The sequence below is a fragment of the Ornithodoros turicata genome, chromosome 1 (assembly GCF_037126465.1).
Source record: "Ornithodoros turicata isolate Travis chromosome 1, ASM3712646v1, whole genome shotgun sequence".
NCBI classification, from domain to species: Eukaryota; Metazoa; Arthropoda; class Arachnida; order Ixodida; family Argasidae; genus Ornithodoros; species Ornithodoros turicata.
In genome coordinates this window covers 25,758,174-25,781,400 of record NC_088201.1, presented here as the reverse complement: position 1 = coordinate 25,781,400, position 23,227 = coordinate 25,758,174, and the positions used below count along the sequence as shown (strand labels likewise).

The 23,227-nt window shown below is 45.2% G+C and overlaps 1 protein-coding gene and 1 long non-coding RNA gene across 4 annotated transcripts in view; one reads left to right on the top strand and one right to left on the bottom strand.

Annotated features, from left to right (window-relative positions):
* LOC135377695 (protein naked cuticle homolog 2-like) overlaps window positions 1–23,000 on the top strand; it is a 30,400-nt gene extending 7,400 nt beyond the window's left edge. The window contains exons 1-7 of one of the 3 annotated variants that reach the window (XM_064610296.1): window positions 565–729; window positions 9,239–9,317; window positions 11,091–11,218; window positions 12,303–12,398; window positions 12,717–13,016; window positions 18,177–18,358; window positions 22,303–23,000. In XM_064610296.1, the coding sequence (XP_064466366.1) occupies window positions 640–729; window positions 9,239–9,317; window positions 11,091–11,218; window positions 12,303–12,398; window positions 12,717–13,016; window positions 18,177–18,358; window positions 22,303–22,768 (1,341 nt within the window). In that variant the 5' untranslated portion in view covers window positions 565–639 and the 3' untranslated portion in view covers window positions 22,769–23,000. Of the gene's footprint in view, window positions 1–564; window positions 730–4,672; window positions 4,907–9,238; window positions 9,318–11,090; window positions 11,219–12,302; window positions 12,399–12,716; window positions 13,017–18,176; window positions 18,359–22,302 lie in introns of those variants that run through there. The other 2 variants (XM_064610295.1, XM_064610294.1) reach the window with 2 other exon arrangements.
* Window positions 4,567–11,211, bottom strand: LOC135377697 (uncharacterized). The gene is made up of 3 exons (XR_010418183.1): window positions 11,080–11,211; window positions 8,904–8,951; window positions 4,567–5,079 (listed from the first exon to the last, which is right to left on the bottom strand). It is a non-coding gene; the product is annotated as an uncharacterized LOC135377697 (long non-coding RNA).
* Window positions 23,001–23,227: the final 227 nt, after the last annotated feature.

Below are 23,227 nucleotides of genomic sequence, written 5' to 3'. Positions count from 1 at the left end.
TATATTACTGGTAATGATTGGGGTAATGGTCCCTGCAATCCGTACGATGACGTCATTGCTGAGGCCGGTCCGCGGGAGAGTGCACGTTTGTAAACATGCCAGATGCTAATGGTAAATATACCATTACCATCTCGCAATGGTAATGATTGCCAATGATGAAATTGGACTGAACCAATTGAACCAACTGAACTTTGCCAATGACCTTGATAAGTTACGTGCACAATCGTACTAGTGAGGAGATATGTGAAAGGGCATTCAGTTTTGAAGAATGTATGGTGTCCAGGATGTGCTATATTATATATGCAGGACGTATGTGTCATGAACCTGCTGTGTCATTTTGTTTTGAAAGCGCTCAGGTTGTCTGCCGGTACTTGCTGGGCGTCCAGGCAAAGTCCCTTTGTCTTTAACTCGTCTGCAAAGCCGCCGGTCGTCGCAAACCAGTCCGGAAAACAAAAGAAGGGAGTTTGTTTTTCCGCCGTTTCGTTGCGCCAAGGTCACACGGACGGCCTTAATCTCTGGAGCGGCAACTTCAAAGCGAACGTCATACTTTCCCGACACTTGTTGCTCGAGAGGGAGCACGTTTATCAGCTTTTGAGGAGCGTCGCTGATTTAGTCAGCTAGTGGCCAGTCGCCGCCGTCATGCGGCTCAAACGTGGCTGGTCCTTGTTCTGTGACCGCTGCATGGCATCGCTTTGCTTCTGGCGACACAACTCCCGTGGCGAGAAGAAGGTAGGCGGCCCTTTCTCATTTGGAGGGCTTCAAGATTAAACACACTGTCCCATTACCAACCGACTTCCATACGTCCGTCCGTTCAGTAATTCCAGCGGATATTCGTCTATAGTCTATTGGTACAATGAAAAATGGTAGCTTCCAGGAATGCGTTGCACGTGTAAGCATTCTCGTAGTGTCGAAGGACATCGATCAGCGGGGTTTCGTCAGAACATTCTCCGTGCGTGGTCTCGGCATTCTTTTTCTTTCCCTCGAAGACAGCCTGTCGTACGTTTTTTGATCTGTGACTTGTACAACTTCGGAGTCTGCAATGTTCAGTCATGGGAATTAAGTGGCTTACAATTAAGTGACGATGTAGTTGAATTTTTAATCACTTTTAACAATCGATAGTCATACATAATAAGAAGCGCTGACGAGCGTCATAGTGAAGCTATACGAGGGTGATTCAAATGAAACGCGCAAATGAATTTGTACTAAGCGTATGTTACGTGTAGGTGAAATTACGTGCGTCTAGTTTTCAATATAATAATCCCCATGTCAATGCACTTGCGTCAACGGTGCACAAAAGCGTGGATGCCGTGTGAAAAACAATAAAAATAAGTGGTATTTCGGACGTGTGTGCAACCATACTTTGTACTACCATGGTGCTCTTTTGACAGCTCCAAAAATGTGAAAATGTGAAGGTGCTAGCTCGGCGGCATAATCATGCTGGGTGTGCAACTGTCCTATATACGAGCGGCGTGAAGGCGTGCGTTGTCGTCTTGAAGCAAAACATCCGGCGAAATGGAGGTTTCAAGTGAGCACGTAAGAGCTCACAATGTAGGTTTCCGCTGGTGGCTGTGATACCTTTCTCCATGTACAAGTATGGGACACTGATGATCACAAAACGAAGTGAGCATCCCTTTTACAACCGACTGTTGTATCTGAAATGCGTCCCTGACTTCGGCGACGTGGAGTGCCGCAGCTCCTTGCTTGACCGCTTTGACTCTGGTCTGTAATGGAGGACCCAGCTGTCATCCCCGGTCCAGATACGAGTCGAAATGCCCTCTCCTTCGATCAGTTCCTGACAGGCGTGCGCTCGCCGTTCTCGTATAGTTTGGGTGCCATATTGGAGGGTATACCCATCTTGCGGACACATTCCGATCGTTGAGCTCCTAATGGATGATGTGGTAGGCCGAGCCTGCGCTCATTTGAAGCATGTCGGCCATTTCTGCCACCGTGACACGCCGGTTCGCACCAAGAAGAACCGGAGTGACTTATGACTAATGACTCAGTGCACCTGTCCCGGACGGGGAACGTCCTCCCTACAACTCTTACCATTCTTGAACTTAATTGTTAGACCACTCGTATACTTGCCTCGAAGACATGCCTAACGAACCGTATATAGGCAGCTTTGTCATCCGACGGTAAATTTCTACCTGTTTAACATCGTCCACGGTAAGAAACCTGATGACAGAATGTTGCTCTTGTTTCTTGTACATATCCAAACAAGCGGCCATTTTTAATAGTTTTGTCACGCTGCTTTCTGCGGTTTTCACTTGAATTACCTACGTAGTGCAGATTGCGCTGTACCCAGTACCGGCGACTACTTTTCCCCTCCGGAGAGACAAATGGGAAATTCGCCCCCCCCCCCTCGCATGCATTTTTATGTATTATAGACCACTTTCGTCTTCGTGGCATGCCTCACTTTTGAAAGAGAGAGAGAGAGAGAGAGAACTAGTCCTCGATGCGCCCCCGAGGCCGACTTCACGTTTACCTCCATCCATACACGTAGCAATTGCAATGTTGCACCTTATTTGTGATATTATTAGTAAATGCGTTATTGTTGGTTTTGAGTCCGTCTTGTCCGCTTCGTGCGAGTTCGTCACCCCGTTCTTCTCTCCCCAGACTCAAGGATCGATATGCTGCGATCTGCAATGACGTTTTCGCGCCGAGGCTGGGAGGTGACGAGGGTTCGAATCCCCGCACCGGCTGTGCTGTCTGGGGTTTTCGGGCAGACTTTCTAGACGAATGACGGCAGAGTTCCCCCTGAAGTCGCCCCAGGACGCATAATAACCCCCCATGTACCCCACTCCTTCCTGTTGTCCTCTTTCCATCTGTCCACGTCTGTACGCCGCTCATAACCACAGTTGCTTCGCGGCGCTAACACATAGTTTAAAAAAAATGACGTTTTCGACCAGTTGATTCATCCTTGAGAAGATGACACACTCCAAATGTTGAACCTTCGAACATGTATCCATGATAGCGAAACCCCGAGACGAGAGACAAGGAGGGACATACACACACAACGTCCCTCCTCTCCGGGTTTCGCTATCATGGATACTTATCACCGGCTCGCTTGCTACTTAACCATCCTTTGAAATATGTGGCGTTCTCATATTCATCCGAACCGAGTATGTCGGGGAACAAGAAGTTCTACGAAACAGACAAAAAAAGCTCAGGGTTCGATGCTGTCTGAGAGAGTATATAGCTTCTTTCTTTTCGCCGCCTAATCTGCCCAGAACATTCAGCAGAAGTCGGGTGGGGCTGTTCTCCGATTATTGGACGTGCACCTTGGGGAGGACAACACAAGTCGAGTGCCGCCATTCAGTTGAAAGTCAGGCGGCAATTCTTGGACGACATCGTAACAATGAACGTTCGACGGGGTCGTCCGCTTGGCTAATCCCCCTGCCGGCCGGTTGTTTCTGGCAGGAGCAGGGCGATCATTATGCTACGGTCCCTTCTCCAGCGTCTTACCAAAGGGGCTCCACATCAAAGAAGCGCCGCCAACATGTGCCCCGAGCGGCGAAGATCGCTGCCGGCTTTTCTCTGTCTTCTCTGCGTCCCCCCCTCCATCTCTGCTTCGCGCGGCGGAGGCTCGCTTGCTCGTCCGACTAAAAGGCCGCCCTTGCTGCTTCCCAAGTGCTTCTCCTTCTTCTTTTCCTGGAGTCGCAGGCCCCCGGCGGGAGAGTCACCGCGTCGCGAACCTTCGGGCGTTGACGGCGCGTGCTGCCTGCCGGGGCCCACAACATTACTGCTGCTTCCACAAGCACAGACGAGCGACACGCAGTCGGATTCAGTGATTTCGAAACGCTTCGCTAAGATATCTGAGTATCCGAACTGGCTCGAATATAGCACAAATTCTTCTGTGAATGGGCTTTGGGTGATTGTTAGTGGGCTGTTTCGAAGTTGCCTGATGGAACCCTTTCGTATGATGTAGCTGAAGGACATTCAATTGAGTTGGGCTGGAGCAGAAGTGTCGTTCGAAATAATCATTTTATAATTTATTCACCTTACGGCGTCCTCCTCAAATATTTTAATTCGGTTATCGAGGCAGCGAGTGTGAGATACTGGTGATCTCCATTATTATTTACGACCTACAGCAACCGGAATTATCCCTGGTGCGCAAAAGAAATAACGGATCAGTTACAGTTTTGACATTCATTGCACACTATTTACGCCCAACTCGTTATTGGACGTCTCAGAATACCAAAGAAATAACTGTTCAACTGCAGGTTTTTTTACTCACTTTTGCATGCGCAACAGAAAACCAGGGCCGATAACCCACGATGAGCATAATTATGTGCAGTGTGCACTTCATAAAACCAATGTCGTAACCCATTACCACTCATTTAGCCGCCAAACTGGGCAAGGACCTGTAAATTCTGCAGGCACATGCTTATTATAACCGTGATGTGGTTCATTGTGCACCACTATCGGTTCGTATGAGGAATTTTTATTTCGATGCTTTTATTTTTCGAGACCAGTACCTTCACAACAAACACACCAATTTTCACGAGCTGCATGAATTGCATAAATGACTATTGCACATCCCAACACCAAAGTTACGGCAACAAAAAATAAGTAGGTGCAATAGTTCTCGCTTTCGCCCTGTTCGCCCTCCCCCCTACAGAATAGTGGTTCAGCCCGCGTAGAGGCGCGCATGCGTGAAGGGGGTCTTTCCCTCTCTCAGCCCTTTTAGCTGTTGGAGGTTGCGGGATGGCATGGTGATGTTTATGTCCAAATTGTCCATGCTTGTGGTAGTGGCAGCCGTCGATGTAGCGTGCTTTCCGTGCACTTCACAGCATATCGCCACGCAACAAGCATGTCTTGCTTGTTGAGAAAAATGCCTCGGTTTACAGGGGGTCTGTCATCTGCATTTGGAAAAGGTGACCGGTCAACCTCAAAATGTCCACTGGTGAGTAACGCGTGGTGTTGCAGCGTCGCATGGATAGTCGATGTCGAATGTATTATTCAGTAGCATTGTGGACTGTGGGCTTCATGGCAAAACTTTGCAGAGATCAGTGACATATGCATTCAGAGTGCTCCTACAGAAGAGTTCCTGGTTTGAAGTTTGTCTTTGCGGTTTTCCTAGAAAGGAAAGATGGACATAGTATGCATTAGCATTTTCAAGTATTGCCCTCCTCCGCGAACTCCGAGTTGGGGAAGCGAAACTTAGAGAATGCGTGACGCCAAAACTTGAAACGTGCGGACAGGATGGACAGACTCCTCACGTTATGCATGGAATGACATGATCTAATACAATGTACCAAACGCTGCGCACTCAAGTGATACTTATACGGTGTCTGGTTTTGCTTTCAAATGTGAGCGATATACAGCATATTTGCTATGAAACGTTAGTCGTTTTCATGTAGCGTGAGTTGTTTATGTACCCTGCGATGGTTGGACGCCACAGGCAGACACTGTTTGTTCACGAAAATGGGCATTGGAACGTCAGTCTGGAATACTTGCCTGACAAAACATTGAATTAAGATTTTCGCTTCTTTGCGGAGTATGGCGGCTTTGACAGCGTTTCTTGCACTGTGCCAACTGGGGCGTAGTCTAACGGAGCACAATACACAAGCTACATCTCGATGCATTTTGTTTTGCAATCTCAAACACGGCAAAGGAAAGCCCTTATTGATAGCTGATACACGGATGTCACGAGTTTCGACACGTTGTGACACAACATCATTGGGCTTCGTTTCACGGTAACACAGCAAACGACAGCCCCAAAGGACGCGCATAGTATCATATTGTGTCGTCTGCTTTTCGCTTAGTGACATATGCTTGGGTACAGGAAATGCTTTTTGTGTACGGATAAATATGCTGACTAAACTGAGCTCCTTTCCTGTATTACTTTGGATAGCCGTTTAAGAGAAAAACTTCACAGATTACGTCGAAATCGTCACCTTCGGTCTTCGGTTGCTGCGCTGAGAGCGCTTTCAGCAATGTATTGACAAGAAGAATGCAAGTACATACATAAATTTGGTGTGTTGCGGATATATTCGTTGTCACGTTACACGTTACATTACACGTTACACACTTCCCACGCGCATATGTATATATAAAAAAAATGCCGTCTTGCTGCGTACGACCACTCGAGGTATTTAAACAAGACTCGCCACGTATTTTTTTAAATATAGGAAGTTGGTATACAGATGCCTAATGACCGAACGCACATAAAAAACCAAAAACAGCAACAACATACGTGTGCTCCCGCTCCATGTCATCATCACTTCTCCATTTATTGTTGTTATTGTTTCATAAACACATGCGAATGGAGATCAAATTTCAGTGCGTCCACTACAATCATGCGATGGAATTGAACTGTCTCTGAGAGTCTATAGTTGGGGACTTTGGGTAGTCGGTACATAATCAATCAAAAACGCAGCCACGAGACACCAAGACAAAGGTGGAAACAACAAGCACGGACGGGACGAACTGCGACACTGTCTCTGTATCATACATGGTATAGGTAGTCTTGAAAGGAAGCCTAGCCACAGTTGCTTCGCGTCGCTAACACGGAATTAAAAAAAAAGAAGAAAAAAGAAAGGAAGCCAACATTTGTAATGCTCTGGTGTCCAATCTGTGTCCCCCTCAGCAGCCAAATATAGGATATAACGTACTCAAAATATTTATAGACCAATATAACTGGTCATATGAACGGTATTCAGGTATGAGTGATACAGTATCAATTTCATCACGTTTATTTGAATGCCTGGAGCCCTATCGTTTACAGGTGCATGTGCATAACTGTGTTAATAATTTGCTTCTAAAATTACCTCTGTCCCGTTTATTCATTACTTTTTGGGCAAGGGAAGTGGTTGGGGGACGATGCGAGATGTTTGAAACGGCAGAGTTGAACGGCCATGTCACTTACAGCAGATAGGTTTTTGAAATCTACACTTTCTTCAACTTATCTAATCTCTCTCATATATGTAGAAGCGTAGAGACAGAGCTTCGATATCACGATTGATTGAAAGCAACGTCTATATGTATTCTATAAACGAAAACGTGTCAGATGTTTATCGAATTTTATATTCAGATGATACGAAATATTGGCGAGGCTTCCGTAATCCACTTTTCCAACGACGGTAATTCCACCTATAGAATGCGTGAACCAAACCAGCCAGCCAGCCGAACGGTCTGAGTTTCTACCCCTGACGCGTAAAAGTCGTAGATGTTCTCCGGGCTTCCGGCAAATGTCTGGGACAGTCATTGACGCGGTTGCAGTTGGTATACCGTCTTCTGCACGGCGTAAGCCGTCACCGCCCTGCAGTTTCGTATGAATGGGATCCGGAGGATGTCGTTCCCGAGCGCGGGTTCCATGACACCGAGGCATTGAAATGAATGACAGAACGTGTCGCTGTTTCTTTTCGTTTTTCTCGTGTCTGTTTGTTGGGATAGCAGGAGGTCTCCACAAACATAGGAGCACGTTTGGTGCTGAGGCTCGCAGTAATAGAAAGCAAGAGGAAGAAAAGGGGGAAGCACAAAGAAGTGGTATAAACGGGAGCCTTGGTGCGGTTGTGGCCGCCGACGCCAGTGGTCGGCTCAGATGAAAGGAGCATCCCCCCTACCCTACCCGACGCTTTTCTCTCCTTTTTGATTTGTTTCTTTGTACGCGGCTTCATTCTCTCTTTCTCATTTTCTTTTTGCCCCCTACCCTTTTGTGTGTCCGAGCTTTTGGCTCCCAGCGAAGCTTGTTCCCTTTTATGACACAAAGCTGCGTAATTGCAGGTGAGGAGGGAACAGTTTGTAGTCTACCTATATTATCCCTTTCCTCCTTGTGCTTTTACTTCTTTTTCCCTCAATGCACTGGGAGAGCTTTAATTTTGTCGGTGCCTCGCAAATTTCGCCACCCGGCAGCCATAAATGAGGGGCAGGATGATGAGGCAATGCTATGCACGTTTCGCTCGGAAGGTAGTGCCCTGGACAACATCGTTCGTGTTGGCAGGGCGCACGCGGCTTTTCACTCATTAGTATAGGTGAGCGAGGGTAGGAATTCAGTGTCGCTGCGACCGCGGGTAGTGTGGGTATTCCTGCATCACCCGCCGCGGGTTGCGGTTGCTGCCTTGCGGGTGCCACATCTGCGGGTTTCGATGCGGGTACGAATTTACTAACACAGAGCCTCAGTACGGAGACTGATGTTCTTCTGTGTGAACAAGAAGAACAGCCTATGTTCGAAATATCGGTCGGCTCTCGTCCTGACGCTCTTCCCAAGGGGCACTGAGCTGTGACCCCCCAAAATTTTTTTCGTTTTTCGCTGCGCAGTGTTCTGCAATGAATAAACTGAGCTCCTGCGAAAAAAAAAAAAAAAAAAAACGACGAGCGCAGGTAACCTACAGAGCAAGCGCGAGGCCTCTGTTCCGCACCACCTTTCAAAAACCCTCTCCTCGTGAAAAGAGCGCGTCGCAGAACAAGAGAACGTCGTGACGTAACGTGGTCCCCGGCTCGAGAAAGGGCCAAAGGGAAAAGAGAAAGGGTGCTTTCTCCGACTGTTTTTGTAAATTCAATTGCGCAGCCATAATACACCGCAGAGCGAAAACATTTTGCATGGTACCGCCCCGTGGACAGCTTGACAGATGAGGCATGGTTTCGAGCCACGTTAAATGTCACCTGATTGCTCCTTTAACACTTGCATTTTCTAGTTTCATGTGTTTCGGGCATGAGGGGATGGGGTTTTTACTTCAGGAGCTGTAAAACGGGGTAAAATCGGGCGCAGTTGAATATAGAATTAAAAAAGAAGCACTTCTCGCATTTCAAATGAATACGAGGTGCAGAAGGGCGCAGTGCTTAGCATTATCCACCCCTATGGGTGGCTGAATTTGCACTTTGGCAAGCTCGTTTTCACGGTTTTTCAGGTTTTACCGCAAGTGACAATGATCGAAATTGGTAGTAAAAATGGGACCTACCGTGTTTACCTCTAGGCACCATGCAAGTTTCTCAGTACTTTAGCAGGGCTATAAAGAATGCGTCAATAAATCGGGAATTGTCAAACTTGCATAAATACAACAAATCAAGATGAATGCCTACTTGCGAATAATATATAGTATGGAACGAGCAGTTCAGCCACTGCTGGTATTGAGGAATACTGTATCACGTGGGAGGCATATTTAGAGGGACTGATAAACACAATTAACACCAATGAAGTTTTAGTTACCAGCCTGGACTACTGGTTATTTTAATTACGCAGCAATTGAACATCGAAGATTGGTGACAAAATTTAAGACTGTTTTATCTTTCACAGGAACTTTCACTCTCACTTTGTGATGATGCAAATTGCAAGCCAAATGCAAGTTTCCAGGATGAAAAGTATCCACTGCATGGTGAGTTTCGGCATTACCAAATGGAAATTAATAACAAGTCGCCTTAAGTTGTCACGCAGTGTCTGACTGTGGTTTGACTGTGCAGAAAGGAATGTAAGGAGTGCTTTGCATAAACACATATCTCCCTTCACAATTTTTCTTTGTCCTTGCGATGAATTTTTTCAACTTAACTTTAGTGCCTTATCTGTAAGTTTATTCGTAAGATTCCTAATTGTACCCAATTTTAAACAATGCAATGCCATTCCAAGTTTCTTGGCACCAACATAGGCATTTTATACAACTTTTGTTGATGAGCTTTGTTAATAAAGGTAGCTAGAGGTTTTGTTGTAGAGAAACACTACTTCATATATGCAATTACCATTTTTGATTAACTACTGGTATAAAGACCAAGAAGATTCCTTTCAAAATTGCGTACTTATGGCAGTGTAGTTCTGGTTCGCCTGCAGTGTTATGTGCTTATACAGGGTGCATCACGTAAGACTGACCATTTTCATAAATTCATGATTTGTTTTTCTTTCAGAAAAGTCATTGAATTTATCTATTCCCGATGGGGCCTACTCAAAGATGGTGGTGTATCAGTAATTAGTGCAACCCTTAATTAGCTTTCATAATTAATCATCCTAATGATTGAAAACAGGTTAACGGCTTAATTGCAAAGCTGTAGAGCACAACCCTGAGGAGTCTAACCCACAAGAATCGAGACCGCAACGCTTTTCTGTGCTCTAGTAAAAAAGATGCGGAAATCCACAGTTTTCGAGCATACCATGGGAGTGTCAGCTGCTTTTTCCTATCTCTCTCTTGCTGTCACCTTTTCTCATGACATCAGGCTGTTCCCCAAAGCATGGAGCACCCCGCTTTGACCCCCAGAATGGATGTGAGGAGGAATACTGATGGCGTTTCTAAACCAACGTTATCGCTAAAATGCCGCCAGCAAGCTGATTGGAAAGCTTTAATGTTCCCTCCATTATCTGGTTTGACCTGCTCAACACGCTTTAAGACATAGTTCGCGATTTCATCTGATAATGTCACGCAATAAAACTGCCAACCCGTAACTTCCAAAAACCACGCAGATAACATAAATAAAATCACTAATTCCGCACCTCGATAAGTTTGGTACGTTCTTCCACGTTAAAAAAAAAAAGAAAATAAAAAATAGCGGTATCAACAAGGGCACTAGGAAGCGTGGAGGTGCACCATGCTTTGAGGAACCGCCTGATGTCAGTTGAGAAAGGGCGACAGCAAGAGTGGGGTTGGAAAAAGCGGTCGAAACTCCTGTGGAATGCTAGAAAATTGCGGATTTTCGCATCTTTTTCACTCGAGCACAGAAAAGCACTACGGTTTAGATTCTTGCGGGTTAGACTCCTTAGGGTTGTGCTCTACAACTTTGCAATTAAGCCATTAACCTATTTTCACTAATTATTACAATTAATTATGAAAGCTAATTAATGGCTGCACTAATTAATGATGCACCACCTCCTTTGAGTAGGCCCCATCGGGAATTGATATATTCAACAACTTTTCCGAAAGAAGAACGAATTGCGAATTTAAGAAAATTCTGGTCAGACTTACGTGATGGACCCTGTATATCTCCTGTGATCTGTGTTTTAGAAGAACATTTTGTGATGAAGGTTGCGATAACTGTATGCTCTGTAAATGTAACAAGTGACTTGTGTTCTACTGCCTTGTATCGATATGATTAATTATTTTATAACTTGGTTGTATGTCAGTAGCACTTGCATCGCTACTATTAATGTTTACTCACTTTTCCTTCAGAGGAAGATGGCAGCATAGGCAGCACAGAGAAGACCACATCACCTTCTGCAACAGAGGAGGAGGAACAGCCAGAAAAAGCGGAGGAGGAGAAAAGTGAAAAGGAGGAGAAAGAGAGTAGCAGAATACCTGTGAGTAAAAAAATAGTAACCTTTAAATAAAGTCATTTGCTTACACTTTCTTGAAAGTAAATATGACCCCCGTTAACCTGACATGCTTGCTTTATGACCGTTTTTCTTGGGAACCGTTTTGCCGCCATGTAAATCCACCTCGTTAGTATGACAATTCACTTATCTGACAATGACCAGGATTTGTGTCACGAGTAGGGTCAAACACACGTATTATCCTCTCGTTATTATGACCGCGGCACTTCACACTCTGACTAGCCCCAAGGAGAGGCTACCACGTACCCAGGCAGAGGGCAACACATGTTAAAGTAGGCCGACAAGGTTTGGGATGACTCCTGATGTTGTTGACCTCAGTATTACACATAGCGCTTTTCGACCAGCCAAAGCGCTGAAGTGCTCAAAAAGGCAGCGACCACAGGACCAGGTCACACAGTGCTGCTGACGCACACAGTGCTTTCCGAGAGAGTCATATTGGGTCTGCCCTGGGGTCGCCCGATAACGCTGCGGATGGGGTCCTGATGGTGAGCTGAGTGGGCCTCCACAAGTCACTGCGAAGGAGGCAAGCGAGGCACTAAAAGTTGCGCTGTTAGCCTTTAAGCAATAGAAGGACATTGATAATGAGTGCACAATTGATGGTGCTATTGTCCATTTAGGAAACCTGATTACTGATAATTGCTCCAAGTATAGACATTGGCAACAGACTTTTTCAGAAAATAAATAATCATAACTACGTAGGCTTTTGTTCTGCGTAGTGGTCTGCCTGGAGTGTGCGTTTCTCGTTAGTATGACAATTCGCGTTGTGACCAAAATCCACGGGAACGGCGGTGGTCATATTAACGAGGGTTCACTGTATTCTTATCCTTAGCTACAAAGTATAAATTGCAAAAACTGCAGGCTACATAGATGGAAAATTTGTGATAGGAATGAAATTTCTTTGTCATACCTAACAAGATGATCTGTGTGATTCCCTAAGATAAAGATATATATTTCTCAAAATTGCTATGGTGTAGCGTAGTAGTTTATGACCTGAGCCCTTCCATTTAATGGGTGAGAATTCTTTCATAACATATTGCTCCTTTCTATGCAGAAGCTCTCTTGTAATATGTCTTTGGAAGATGAAGAGAAACAAGAATTCTGTTTCACCCTCTATGATTTCAATGGCCATGGGAAGGTCACAAAAGATGTAAGTATGTCATACCACAGTTTTGATCTTTTGTTTTCATTTTTCATTGTTCTGTTTGTGATTAACAATAAGTTCTTAATGTAAACAATGAGAATTTGCTAATGCGAGCTTCATCCAAGGACAACAGAAACACATAAAACAATGAAATTAAAATAACTCAGGAAAAAGGAGAAAGGTGCGCATGCAAGTACTCTGCACCTTTTTCCTGAGTTTCTTCAATTTTGCAGATTTCTATTTAGTTTTCCTTATGACATGCCAACATTGCTTTTCATTTTACCTCATGTACTGTTTTGTAACTTTGTTACCTTTCTACTTCAGGACGTGGTTGGTCTTGTGCGATCAATCTACGATGCGCTTGGGAAAAAAAGTTTACCAAAATCCGGAAGTCGAACCATCAAAGTTCGCTTGGCTATCAGTCCCGACGATGGATGCGAAGACAAGAGAGATGTTGCAGAAGGTGAACCTTTGCATCTTCATTCTGAAAGGAGAGCATCGTCTGAATCCTCCAGAAACAACAGCATGACGACAGCATCTACACTGCTCACAGACAGTGTTACGGTTGCCTCTAAGAAACATGAGTCTCGTTCATCTGCAACTAATCGGAAGGTAGCACCACATGTAAGCAACAGCCTTCGAACTTCTACAGCAACTTCTTTTCTTGCTCCGCTTCTTCTTCTTCTTGTTTTTTGTTATTCTCTTTACTACACATCGCACATTGTGTATTGTCCGCATTGCACCATTGCCCTCACTACTAACCTTTGAGGACCACACTTACAATGTCTCTAAATGAGCTAGGCTCTTGCCCTCTCACTATGACAAAATTACACAGTCAAACCCAGCCCACCAATGCTCTGCCCTAAAAGCACTACTGACCTGACAATGCAGGACTTACGATGAGACTCATCATTATATTTTCGCCAACATACGGCGAGTAATGGGATAGAGTATCGCCTGTAGTGATGAAACATCCCAATGATCATCATCATCAAAACAGAGTTCTTGTTTGTCCATGCCCTTAGATCTTAATTTTGTCTGTGTTCAGAGGATGTTTCATGTCATATCAGTTTTTATCTAATTTAGTCTGTATCGTCCAATACATGCACAAACATTTATACGTGTCACGTTGTAAATGCACACAGAAAAATTGTTGAATTTTTTGCTTGTTTATTGGGCATATCTGATAAGCTCTCTGCCAGTGGTTCTTGTGATTGACTTTCTGCGAGAGATCTGCTATGTGAATTCACAAGAGATCGATGGTGGTCGTGGTACCCAAATTTTAATACTTTCTGTGCAAGTTCATATATGAGATACTTGTTGTTATTGAGACACGTCATTATTAAGGTCCCTGGTTTTCTGCTGCGGCAAATTCAAAATTCCGCGGCACCGACTTGTAAATTCCCCGATTTTCCGCGGCAAAGAGTCAGCGGCTGCTTGAAATGGGAAACACTGTATTTTCTCGTATAATCTGGGAACAAAAAATATTTTATAAACTTACAGATTCAATGCACAGTTGTGGCTAAGCATTACATGATATCTTTTGTTCTCCTCTGACAGCCGTCTGTTGCCTACAATCATTTTATACCTGCTGAAAGATCTCTCAGCATCTACAGAGTTTATAGGAATTGACAAATAATTGCAGTAGACGCTAAATTCGGAGCAAGCACCCCCATTCCGTTCCAAGACCCAATTACCGTATTTACTCGCATAATTTGTGCACTTTTGCTCCCTAAAAAAAGTTGGAAAAGTTGGGGGTGCGCAAGTTGCACGGGAACGTTCGTTTTGATATTAAAACGACGCAAAATTTTAGTATGCCGGTCATATGGGCTCTTGGTAGAGCCGATATCGACATTATCACTGCATTGCGCAAGCGCGAAAGAAGTACCCAAATACCGTGTAACTGCCTACGGTCAGGAGGTAAAATGCCGGCCCACTACCGCTCATATACCGGTGAAATACATGGAGACGCTGCTGGAAGACTCTGCTAGTCGCACTGGACAACCGAAAGCACGTTATGTTCGCCAACTTTGTCATGTTGTGCAGTAAGGTTTGCCATAGCGTGTTTGTCCAGCGTTTCTTTCCGTGTTTTGTAGTACAGGTAACAGTATCATCCATCGCGTCAGTGGACCATCACCTGAAAGTGTGCGCAAATCAAACCAAAGCATCGCAATAAGTTCGGTAGCACTGACGGCGTTGCGAAAAGCAATCGCCACGATCGTTGAAACGCGTGTGTCAGACATCCGCGTGCGAAAACACGTGCACAAATTACGCGATTTTTTGTTTTTGTGTCATTTTTACTGCTAAGCTTGGGGTGCGCAAATTATGCGATGGCGCAAAATATGCAAGTAAATACGCATGCCGAAGGGTCACGTGTAGGGTTGGGATCCCGGGATCCCGACGTCCCGGGATCCCGGGATCCCAGACGATTTCTCGGTCCCGAAATCCCGGGATTTTCTGACCAAAAATCCCGGGATTTCGGGATCTTAAAGCTCCCATTATGGCTTGGCATTGCTGGTGTAATGCAAGAGGTAGCTTGATGAAAACAATGGCTCCGTAGATTCGCTCTTTGAAGCTTTCGTCCGCGAAAAGTAGCCACGGCACAGCAAAAGCTCTCATCCGTTGCGCCGGCGAGGGGCCGGTCAGCGCACGGGGTCCCTCTGTCTTGAACTGGTGGCAACAGTCGCACCGGCGTCCGACTGTCTCGCCGACACAATCCGAGCGTCCGTGTGGTGCCTACATTGCCACTAAATGGTTGAAGCGTGACAATGTCCGCCGTTCGCTTCTTCGAAGTTCCGTCGAAGTGCAGTGACAGTAGCAGTGTATGGTTCTACTACTTACGTGCAGAAGATGGACAATCGGCGAAATGTAAGAGATGCGACAGGGTGTTAAAGACTCTCGGTGCCTCGACGAAAGGTCTCCATACGCATCTGCTGCAACATCATATAAACCTTCGAGTGAGGCCTGCAAACGAAGACGCCACAAAAGGAAGCCTTCCATCGACATCGAAGGTACCCAAATATTCTTCACCAACGCTTGATTCGTTTCTGGCGAGCGCGAGCACTTCGATTGAATATAGGGTAGCACGGATGGCCGCCAAGTGTGGGTTATCGTTTCATGTGATTGCTTCGTCAGAAGACATACGTGATGGCATGCGCGCTCTTGGACTGAAGTTCCCTAAGGATAAAAAAACTGTCCGTCAGTACACAATGAACTTCTACATTCAGATAAAAGATGTGTGCAAGCAGGACCTGAAGAATGAGCTCGAAGCAGGGCGTAAACTTGCCCTGACATTAGACGAATGGACGTCGGTCAGGAACCGTAGATACATGAACATCAATGTTCATACCGCTGGTGCAAAATTCAGGAGCGGTGTTTGCTCTTGGAGTTTGGGACTCGTAAGGATCAGGTGCGCGATGCCGGCAGAACAATGCGTGGACGCCATTCGTAACAGGCTGCTGGATTTCGGCGTCACCCTCGGCACAGATGTCGTCGGCCTTACCACAGACGGAGCGTCGGTAATGGTTAAGGTTGGAAAAATTTTGGAGCCGTTGCAGCACCAATTATGCATGGCGCATGGATTCCATCTAGCAGTCACTGATGCCTTATACGCTTTGCCGGCGAACATGTCTCGCGCGGATGAAGAGGAAAAAAGTAGTAGTTCGGAGTCGGAAACAGACGAAGAACTTGATGGTATGAGTATAATGGATGACGCAGTAGAGGTCCGGTCACCCACTCACAGGGATGATTGCATCCGGGACATCATTAATAACGTCCGTGCGGAGATCATGCGCTTCAAGCGATCTCCGAAAAGCAACGACATCTTGCAAGCTCACATCACTCAAGATCATGGCAAGGAACAGGTGTTAGTTTTGGATTGTAAAACGAGATGGAATTCGCTTCTTGCGATGCTTGAGCGCTACCTGAAAGTACGCGACAGCGTCAGGAAAGCGCTAATTGACATAGGATCGAGAAGTGAACTTTCGGACTCAGACATCGCGTGCATAACTAGCGTAGTCGCGTGCTTGAAGCCCGTCCACCTTGCTGTTGAGGCACTTTGTCGTCGCGATGCCCACCTTCTGTCAGCAGACGCCACAATCAAATTTGTGTTCGAATGTCTAAATGAACAGGAGGGTGCTTTTTCGCGGCTACTGAAGGAAAATATCAGAACACGCTTATGTCAACGCCGCACGATGGCATCTACGGTTCTGCAGATACTGCAGGACCCCTCTTACGGCTATCACGTCGAACGTCTTCTCGACTCGTCTTTCAGGACCGTCACCTCCGACGCTCTCCGCATATTTCTTACAAAAGTCATACAGCGTAATGAACGCCGGGAAGAATCTACAACAAGACTGTCTGCTTCGCCTGTCGAGCGAGAGATAGACGATATCCAGGAAGCAACTGCAGCAGTGTCAGATCCTCATGACCTCAAGAAAAAGTTGGACAATGCAATAATGATGGCATCGGCGTCGAGTGAACGGACTGGGGCATCATCACCCAATCGCTGCACAGTGGAATCCCGCCTCCGGAAAGAAATCGGACTGTTTCGGCATGGTGGAGGAAGAGGAGCCCTTCTAGAAGAGGCAAATCTCTACCTCCGATCCATTGTCCCGACCAGCGTGGAGTCCGAAAGGATTTTCAGCTCGGCAGGAAATCTTTGCACAAAGATTCGGTCACGGCTTGACGACAGTACCTTGGACGCTCTGTGTTTCCTGAGGCCGTTTTTTGAGCAACGAGGCAGTGGTGATAGTGCTAAAGACTGAGACTTCAAGGCTGCTTTGCTTGCGCGTGAAAGTGTTGTTTGTGGAACCTTAAAAAACCTGGAGACCAATGCGGGCAATAAAATTAACAAGCTGTTCCTTTCGTATAGCGTTAGAGAGGGCCTGCAATGTGTCATTGGACGTACGGGCTATTGCCGAAAAGGGAATTGCACAAAATCCCGGTCCCGTCCCGGGATCCCGGGATTACGATTTTCGAATCCCGAAATCCCGGGATAGCAAAAAGGCGTCGGGATTCCCTACCCTAGTCACGTGTACCTTGGCGCAGTTGTGAGTGTGTGCAGCATGCACTTTTATCTGACACTCTTTTGCGTGAGCATGCAATACTTCTCCCGAGACGCTGCACGTCGTAGTAACCATCCACATCGCGCCAATCGCATCCTTCGACCCAATCAGATTTCCGCAAAATTCCGTGCAAAATAATGGATTCCACAAAATTCCGTGCCAAACGAAGGATTCCGCGATAAATTCCGTATTCCATGAAATTTCACGGAATCGCGGAAAACCCGGGGCCTTAATCATGATTTGGATGCATTTCACATAACCTTCTTGCCAGTTCATAGAATTATGTGTTAATGGATAGTAGATTTCAAAATTGTAAAGCGCATACCAAAACTTAAGCAGACTTAAAGCCACCCTCCAAGAGCACATCCATACTATCAGCACTAGATTTTGTTGACAAGAATGTGCATACGCTACATGGAAACTAAAATGTTGCATAAATTTGTCATATAAATGGTAACCTGGGTTTCTTACTTATACTCCTTATTAGCTCAAATTGTGACACATGTATTCATATTCGAAATGTGTACATGGGGTCAACAGACAAATGTCAACATGCATATGTCATGCTGCTCTTCTTTACGAGCATAATTGATACAATGAGTTTAGAAACCCTTAGCCCCAATAGTCATCCATATCTTTTGGTTTTAGCAGTGACATATATTAGAACAACATGTGAACCACCCAGTGACTTACATATTTATTAAAATCATCCATTTAGGTTGCCTATAACTCCGGGAGTGGAAGCAGTTGTAAAAACAACGGAGGTGGGCATTGCTCCCCAGTTGCAAGTAGGTCACGGAGGTTCAAGTCCAGTTCCTTTCAACGTCAAGAGCTTATTCAGTGGTTGAGAGAAAGTGCTGAAAAAGCAAGTCATGAATCAGCTGCTGTGCATGACAATTGGTACGTCACCTTTTAGAATGCTCCGATGCCTGTCCAGCAGTAAAAATTCAGGACATTTTTCTCATTTCAAAATGCCATAGCATTACCATGAAATGTAATGCAAATGATAATGTAATGTAAATGAAAATGTAAAATTTGCCCATGAAACTAATTGTGTCGGTTCAAACCTTGTGTGCACTTATTCGAGCAAGAGGTATAGACATGGAAGATTTGTTGGAAATTTCCAGATTTTTAGCCTAGTTCTATAGGCATTTAGTTACACAGGGTCGTGGGGGTATTATAAGTAAAGCAACAAGCATTTCACTTGCAGACATGCAACTCTGCGTTCAGAATGTTGCTCTGAGTCAGATGATTAGATCCAGTGTGAAAGTGCAGGATGAGATGAATTCATGAGTTGGTGTCCGTGACTTGTTTAATGCTATGAGATCCCTTGTGTGGAGCACTATCTAATTGGGGTTTGTACAGGATTTTCATCTCATGGGGGTGTTGGAATTGCGAAGGGGTGTGTGACACCTGTATCTGTTTCCTGTTTTGGCCTTTTTGGCAGGTATTTTTGGCGGTGCTGTAAGATCTTTGGGGTGGGGTGCTGGGAAAATCCCTGGCCTTTGAAATAATGGCTATACTTGAATATTGCAGTGACATCCAGAATTATCTTTCCCTTAATGTATACCAGACTCCTATTAAGGTAGAGTTGGCCAGGTGAACATCTTTTAGATTCTTACGGAAATAAGGCAATAACAAATAACAATAAGCGTAAGCACAAAATCGTAAAACAGAAAATTCTGTTGGTGAAACACAGTTCTTGTGTATTCAGTGTATCTCTACACTATATCTACGGGCAGCTTGGAGTGTTTGGGATTTTGACAGCTTTTTCACACTGGACTCTTTTGTTTTGTGTGGTGCGTCGCATAAGCATGCTTTACGTGCAATGATTATAGCCATAATTTAATTAAAAAAAAGCAAAAAAATTCATTAAATGAGGCCTACAGCGTTTTAAAAAGGAGGCTTTAAGTACAGTGTGCAAGGATATTTTGTGTCAGCGATTATGTCTGGTCACAGAACATTCATCCAAGTTAGATGCATATGATGTGACACTACATACTAGAGTCCTGCAATGTGCAGTACCGTGAGGCGGTGAGATGCAGATATGAAACTTCAATGGCCAACTTAGGGTCGATTCACACGATGCAACTTTTTGCTGCAACTCGGTTTCCGCTATAGTTGCACGCAACTGAAGTTGCACCAAAAAGGTCCCTCTCATACGGCGAGCAACTCGGAATGCCGTAGTTGTCACCGAGCTCGCCAGATGGCGCGAAAAATATTGTTGTCATCATTTTCGTCCAATCGCACTGCGACTTCTGCTCGTTACGAGTTCAATCCGTTGCGAGTTTGATAATTTTGCATAATTTCCACTGGTTAGTGATAATTTCATCGTCTCGCGTACTGCCGCTGCAATAACTGACACATGGAAGTCTTCCTGATTGGTCGCGCTTGCAAGGCGGAGCCATGTGATTGACAGGTTGCAGCTAGAGTTGCAGGAGAAATCGCTCGTGAAGCGATCGGCTCTGCAACTCCTGCAACTCGAGTTGCGCAACCAGAGCATTGCGTTCACACGGTGCAACTTGGTGGCGCAACCTGGTTGCGTGCAACTAAAGTTGCATCGTGTGAATCGACCCTTAGTTTCATCATTTGCAGCTGATAAGGGATGCCATGTGGCATTGAGTGCACAGGTTCGAGCCTTTCCTTGGCATAGGAAAATAACATAAAAACTCAATTTTAAAAGCTAATTTTATTGCTGGACAAATGCAATCTTGTGTTAAGTAGAAAAATGGATATGGTATACGGTACTATGTAACGTCATAGAGATTGACGGCATTTATTCATATTTGCCTCACATTACTTGAAGGTTCACCATATTGACAAAACTAATTTTTGTAAAACTTGCGCACAAAATGGTAAATGAGTGCTTTGATGTTCGAAATATGGTCCCTTATACCTAGAATATTAGTCATAGTTTCCTGGTTTCATTTAGTAAGGTGAACTTATACAGGGTTATTAAAAGGACCATGAAAGGATATATTACGAGCCTACAATAATTTTCAATTTGTTCCTCTGTACTAAAGCATTCACCCTGCGAAATATGAAGTTGAAAATCATTCAAATAGCGAAAATATTCTACGTTAACCACGGCTGTGAACGGCGGCTGCTATAACCCGTCTGTGAGGCGAACTGGCTGTGACATCATACACAGAGGATGTTGTCGATTCGTGGACGGTCTTTTGCAAACTTCGCCATGAAATATGTTTTAATATGACCTGGACCTAAGATGGCATCTCATCGTTGACACAGAATCCTACCAGAAGTATAATGTAGCCGTTGATTGTCAGCTTGGTTACTGGATCACGTTTTCCTCTGTGAGCTTCTTCTTCGTCAGAAAATGTCTCTGTCGGTGGCCTTTTGGGAGATGCTGCATACTGAACGATTCTCAGATGCTGTGTGCCCTCTTCCTTCATCGTTGACATCTTGCGTTTCGCCATATTCCTACTGATTTCGACGGCAGATATACGACGTCGTTGTTGTCCAAACTGAAGCCATGCACCCACGTGGTCCCGTGGTGTGTGTGCTCCCGGTCGTCCACAATTGGCTGAGAGGACTGGACGTCGATGACATAAGCCCGCCTCGAAGACATGTATCCGGCGGTCACGCCCCGCTATTTTCACGTGGTAACTGTGCCCCCAGTGCACTGACTATGGCCAAAAGTCGATGTGTGTATGATAGTGAGGGATCATGAGAACCGTTCCATGCAGAGTACTCGGAATTCGCGAAAATCATTTCATGGCCCCTTTAAAAAACGAGCACGCAAACGAGGACGGACAAACGCAGAAGGCTCAGCCTTCCCTGTTTGTCCGTCCGAGCCTCCAAATTTCCTAGTCATCCGAGCCTTCCGTGTTTGTCCGTCCTCGTTTGCGTGCTCATTTTTAATATGGACTCCGACCAACTTGCCCGACTTTCTACACTTATACAGGGCGTTTCACCTAACGTGATAAAAAATCGTATGAAAAAATCTACTTGTCTGAACATTATGGGTTCAACACTATTTATATTGGGGACGATTTTGCCATGGCTTCTGAGCACTTTTATCAAACTTAATTTGCGAGAAATTGAATTTTCCAAATTGAACTCCGAAATTTGCCAAGTCAACCTCCCGTTTTTTTTACAGAAACAAAGTGCATGCCAGATTTACCCCATTCTGTTGCAAAATACATTCACTACTGCAATGTGAATAGTCGGAAAAAATTGCCAAAACCGTCGTTTCGAGGCGCGCAAATTGTCGGCTGCACTTGGATCTCTGAAAGAAGCAATGCTAGGAAGCCATGTACCTGCCCTTTCACTTTTCATTTTCCAAGCTTCTGCTGAAAACGTCAGCATGGTTGCAACACATAGTTATCTGAAACAAGAGCGAGAAGGAAACAGGAAGGGGTGGGTGACTGTTTTTCTTCCGCTGCATCTTGCATTAACTTGAGGGTGAACTGGGCTCCGCTGATAGTTTGCCCGTCTCTAAGCGACGGTTTTCGCTTTTCCCCCAGCTATTACCGTTGCAGCAAGGAACGTATTTTGCAATGCAATGGAGTAAATCCGACGTGCATTTTCTGTGTCTGTAAAAAAAACGAAAAAATGTGATGTTGGCTTGGCAGATTTCGAAGATCAATAGGAAAATTCAGTTTCTCGTGAATTAAATTTGATAAAAGTGCTCAGAAGTAATGGCAAAATTTCCCTAGAGATAAATAGCATTGACCCCGTAAGGTTGAGACAATACCATTTTGTTATCACGTTAGGTGAAACACCTTGTACAATCAGCAACACTGTGTCTTCCTGCCAATTATGTCAGAGTGAGTCTAATACTTATTGCAATATGTATAACTGCTTTTGTATTGATTTTTCAGGAAGCATCAGCAGTGCCAATTTAAGCATAGTGAACACGTCAGCAGCAGTGCTCATCCGCGGCTTCGTGTGCCACGTCCAGCAACTCCCGTGGACTCACCCACGTGCCCCTATCGGCTGCTGGATCACACGCATGACTGTGGTGCAAGTAGTTCATCACATATACCATCGTACCTAAATCGTCATCATCGACAACGATCTCAGTCACAAGAGGAGGAGGCTTCACCCAGGCATGGTCCCTGTCGGGGACCGTGCCGAGGTTCGCCAGGCTCGCATCACCATTACCGCCACAGAGAACGAGACCTCGAACGGCAGAGGGCCATGCGCCAGGTTGCTAGCTGGATTGAACGGGAGCACTTGGGAAAAGGTTTGGACCACGGGCGTGCAGGAAGAGTGGTTGTGGAACGACACGAACATCATCACTTGCATGAACATGTTCATCATCATTACCATCATTATGTGGACTGACATGTATGCTGAATGGGTTTGAACTAATACTGTACCCATGTGGCTCTGTGCCTACTGTGGACCCTCTCTGTTGCAAGGGCAGAATAAGTGGTCTCTGTCTTTGCAGTATTCCTCATGGAAGTGGTTATCATTGCTATAGGTTAGGTCTTTAGCCATGCAAAATTGTATCCTGCAGTAAAATCATAAGTTACGCCAATTTAAAAGTGTGGCATGGACCGGGATGCTACATGTGTCCTGCTACAGCGTCAAAATTGCCTCTGGATGCCAGTATCTGCAAGTATGTGACCTGCTGCTGAGACGGGATTCAGTGCATCTGCACTAACCTGTAGCAGTCATTGGATGAGGCAAAATGGCGTGATGCAAAGTCATAATTGTGTGGAACTTTATTCATTTGAACTTTATTCAATCTGGTGCGAGCGAAGACAATCTCAGAAATTTTCTTCTCCTAAAATGTACATT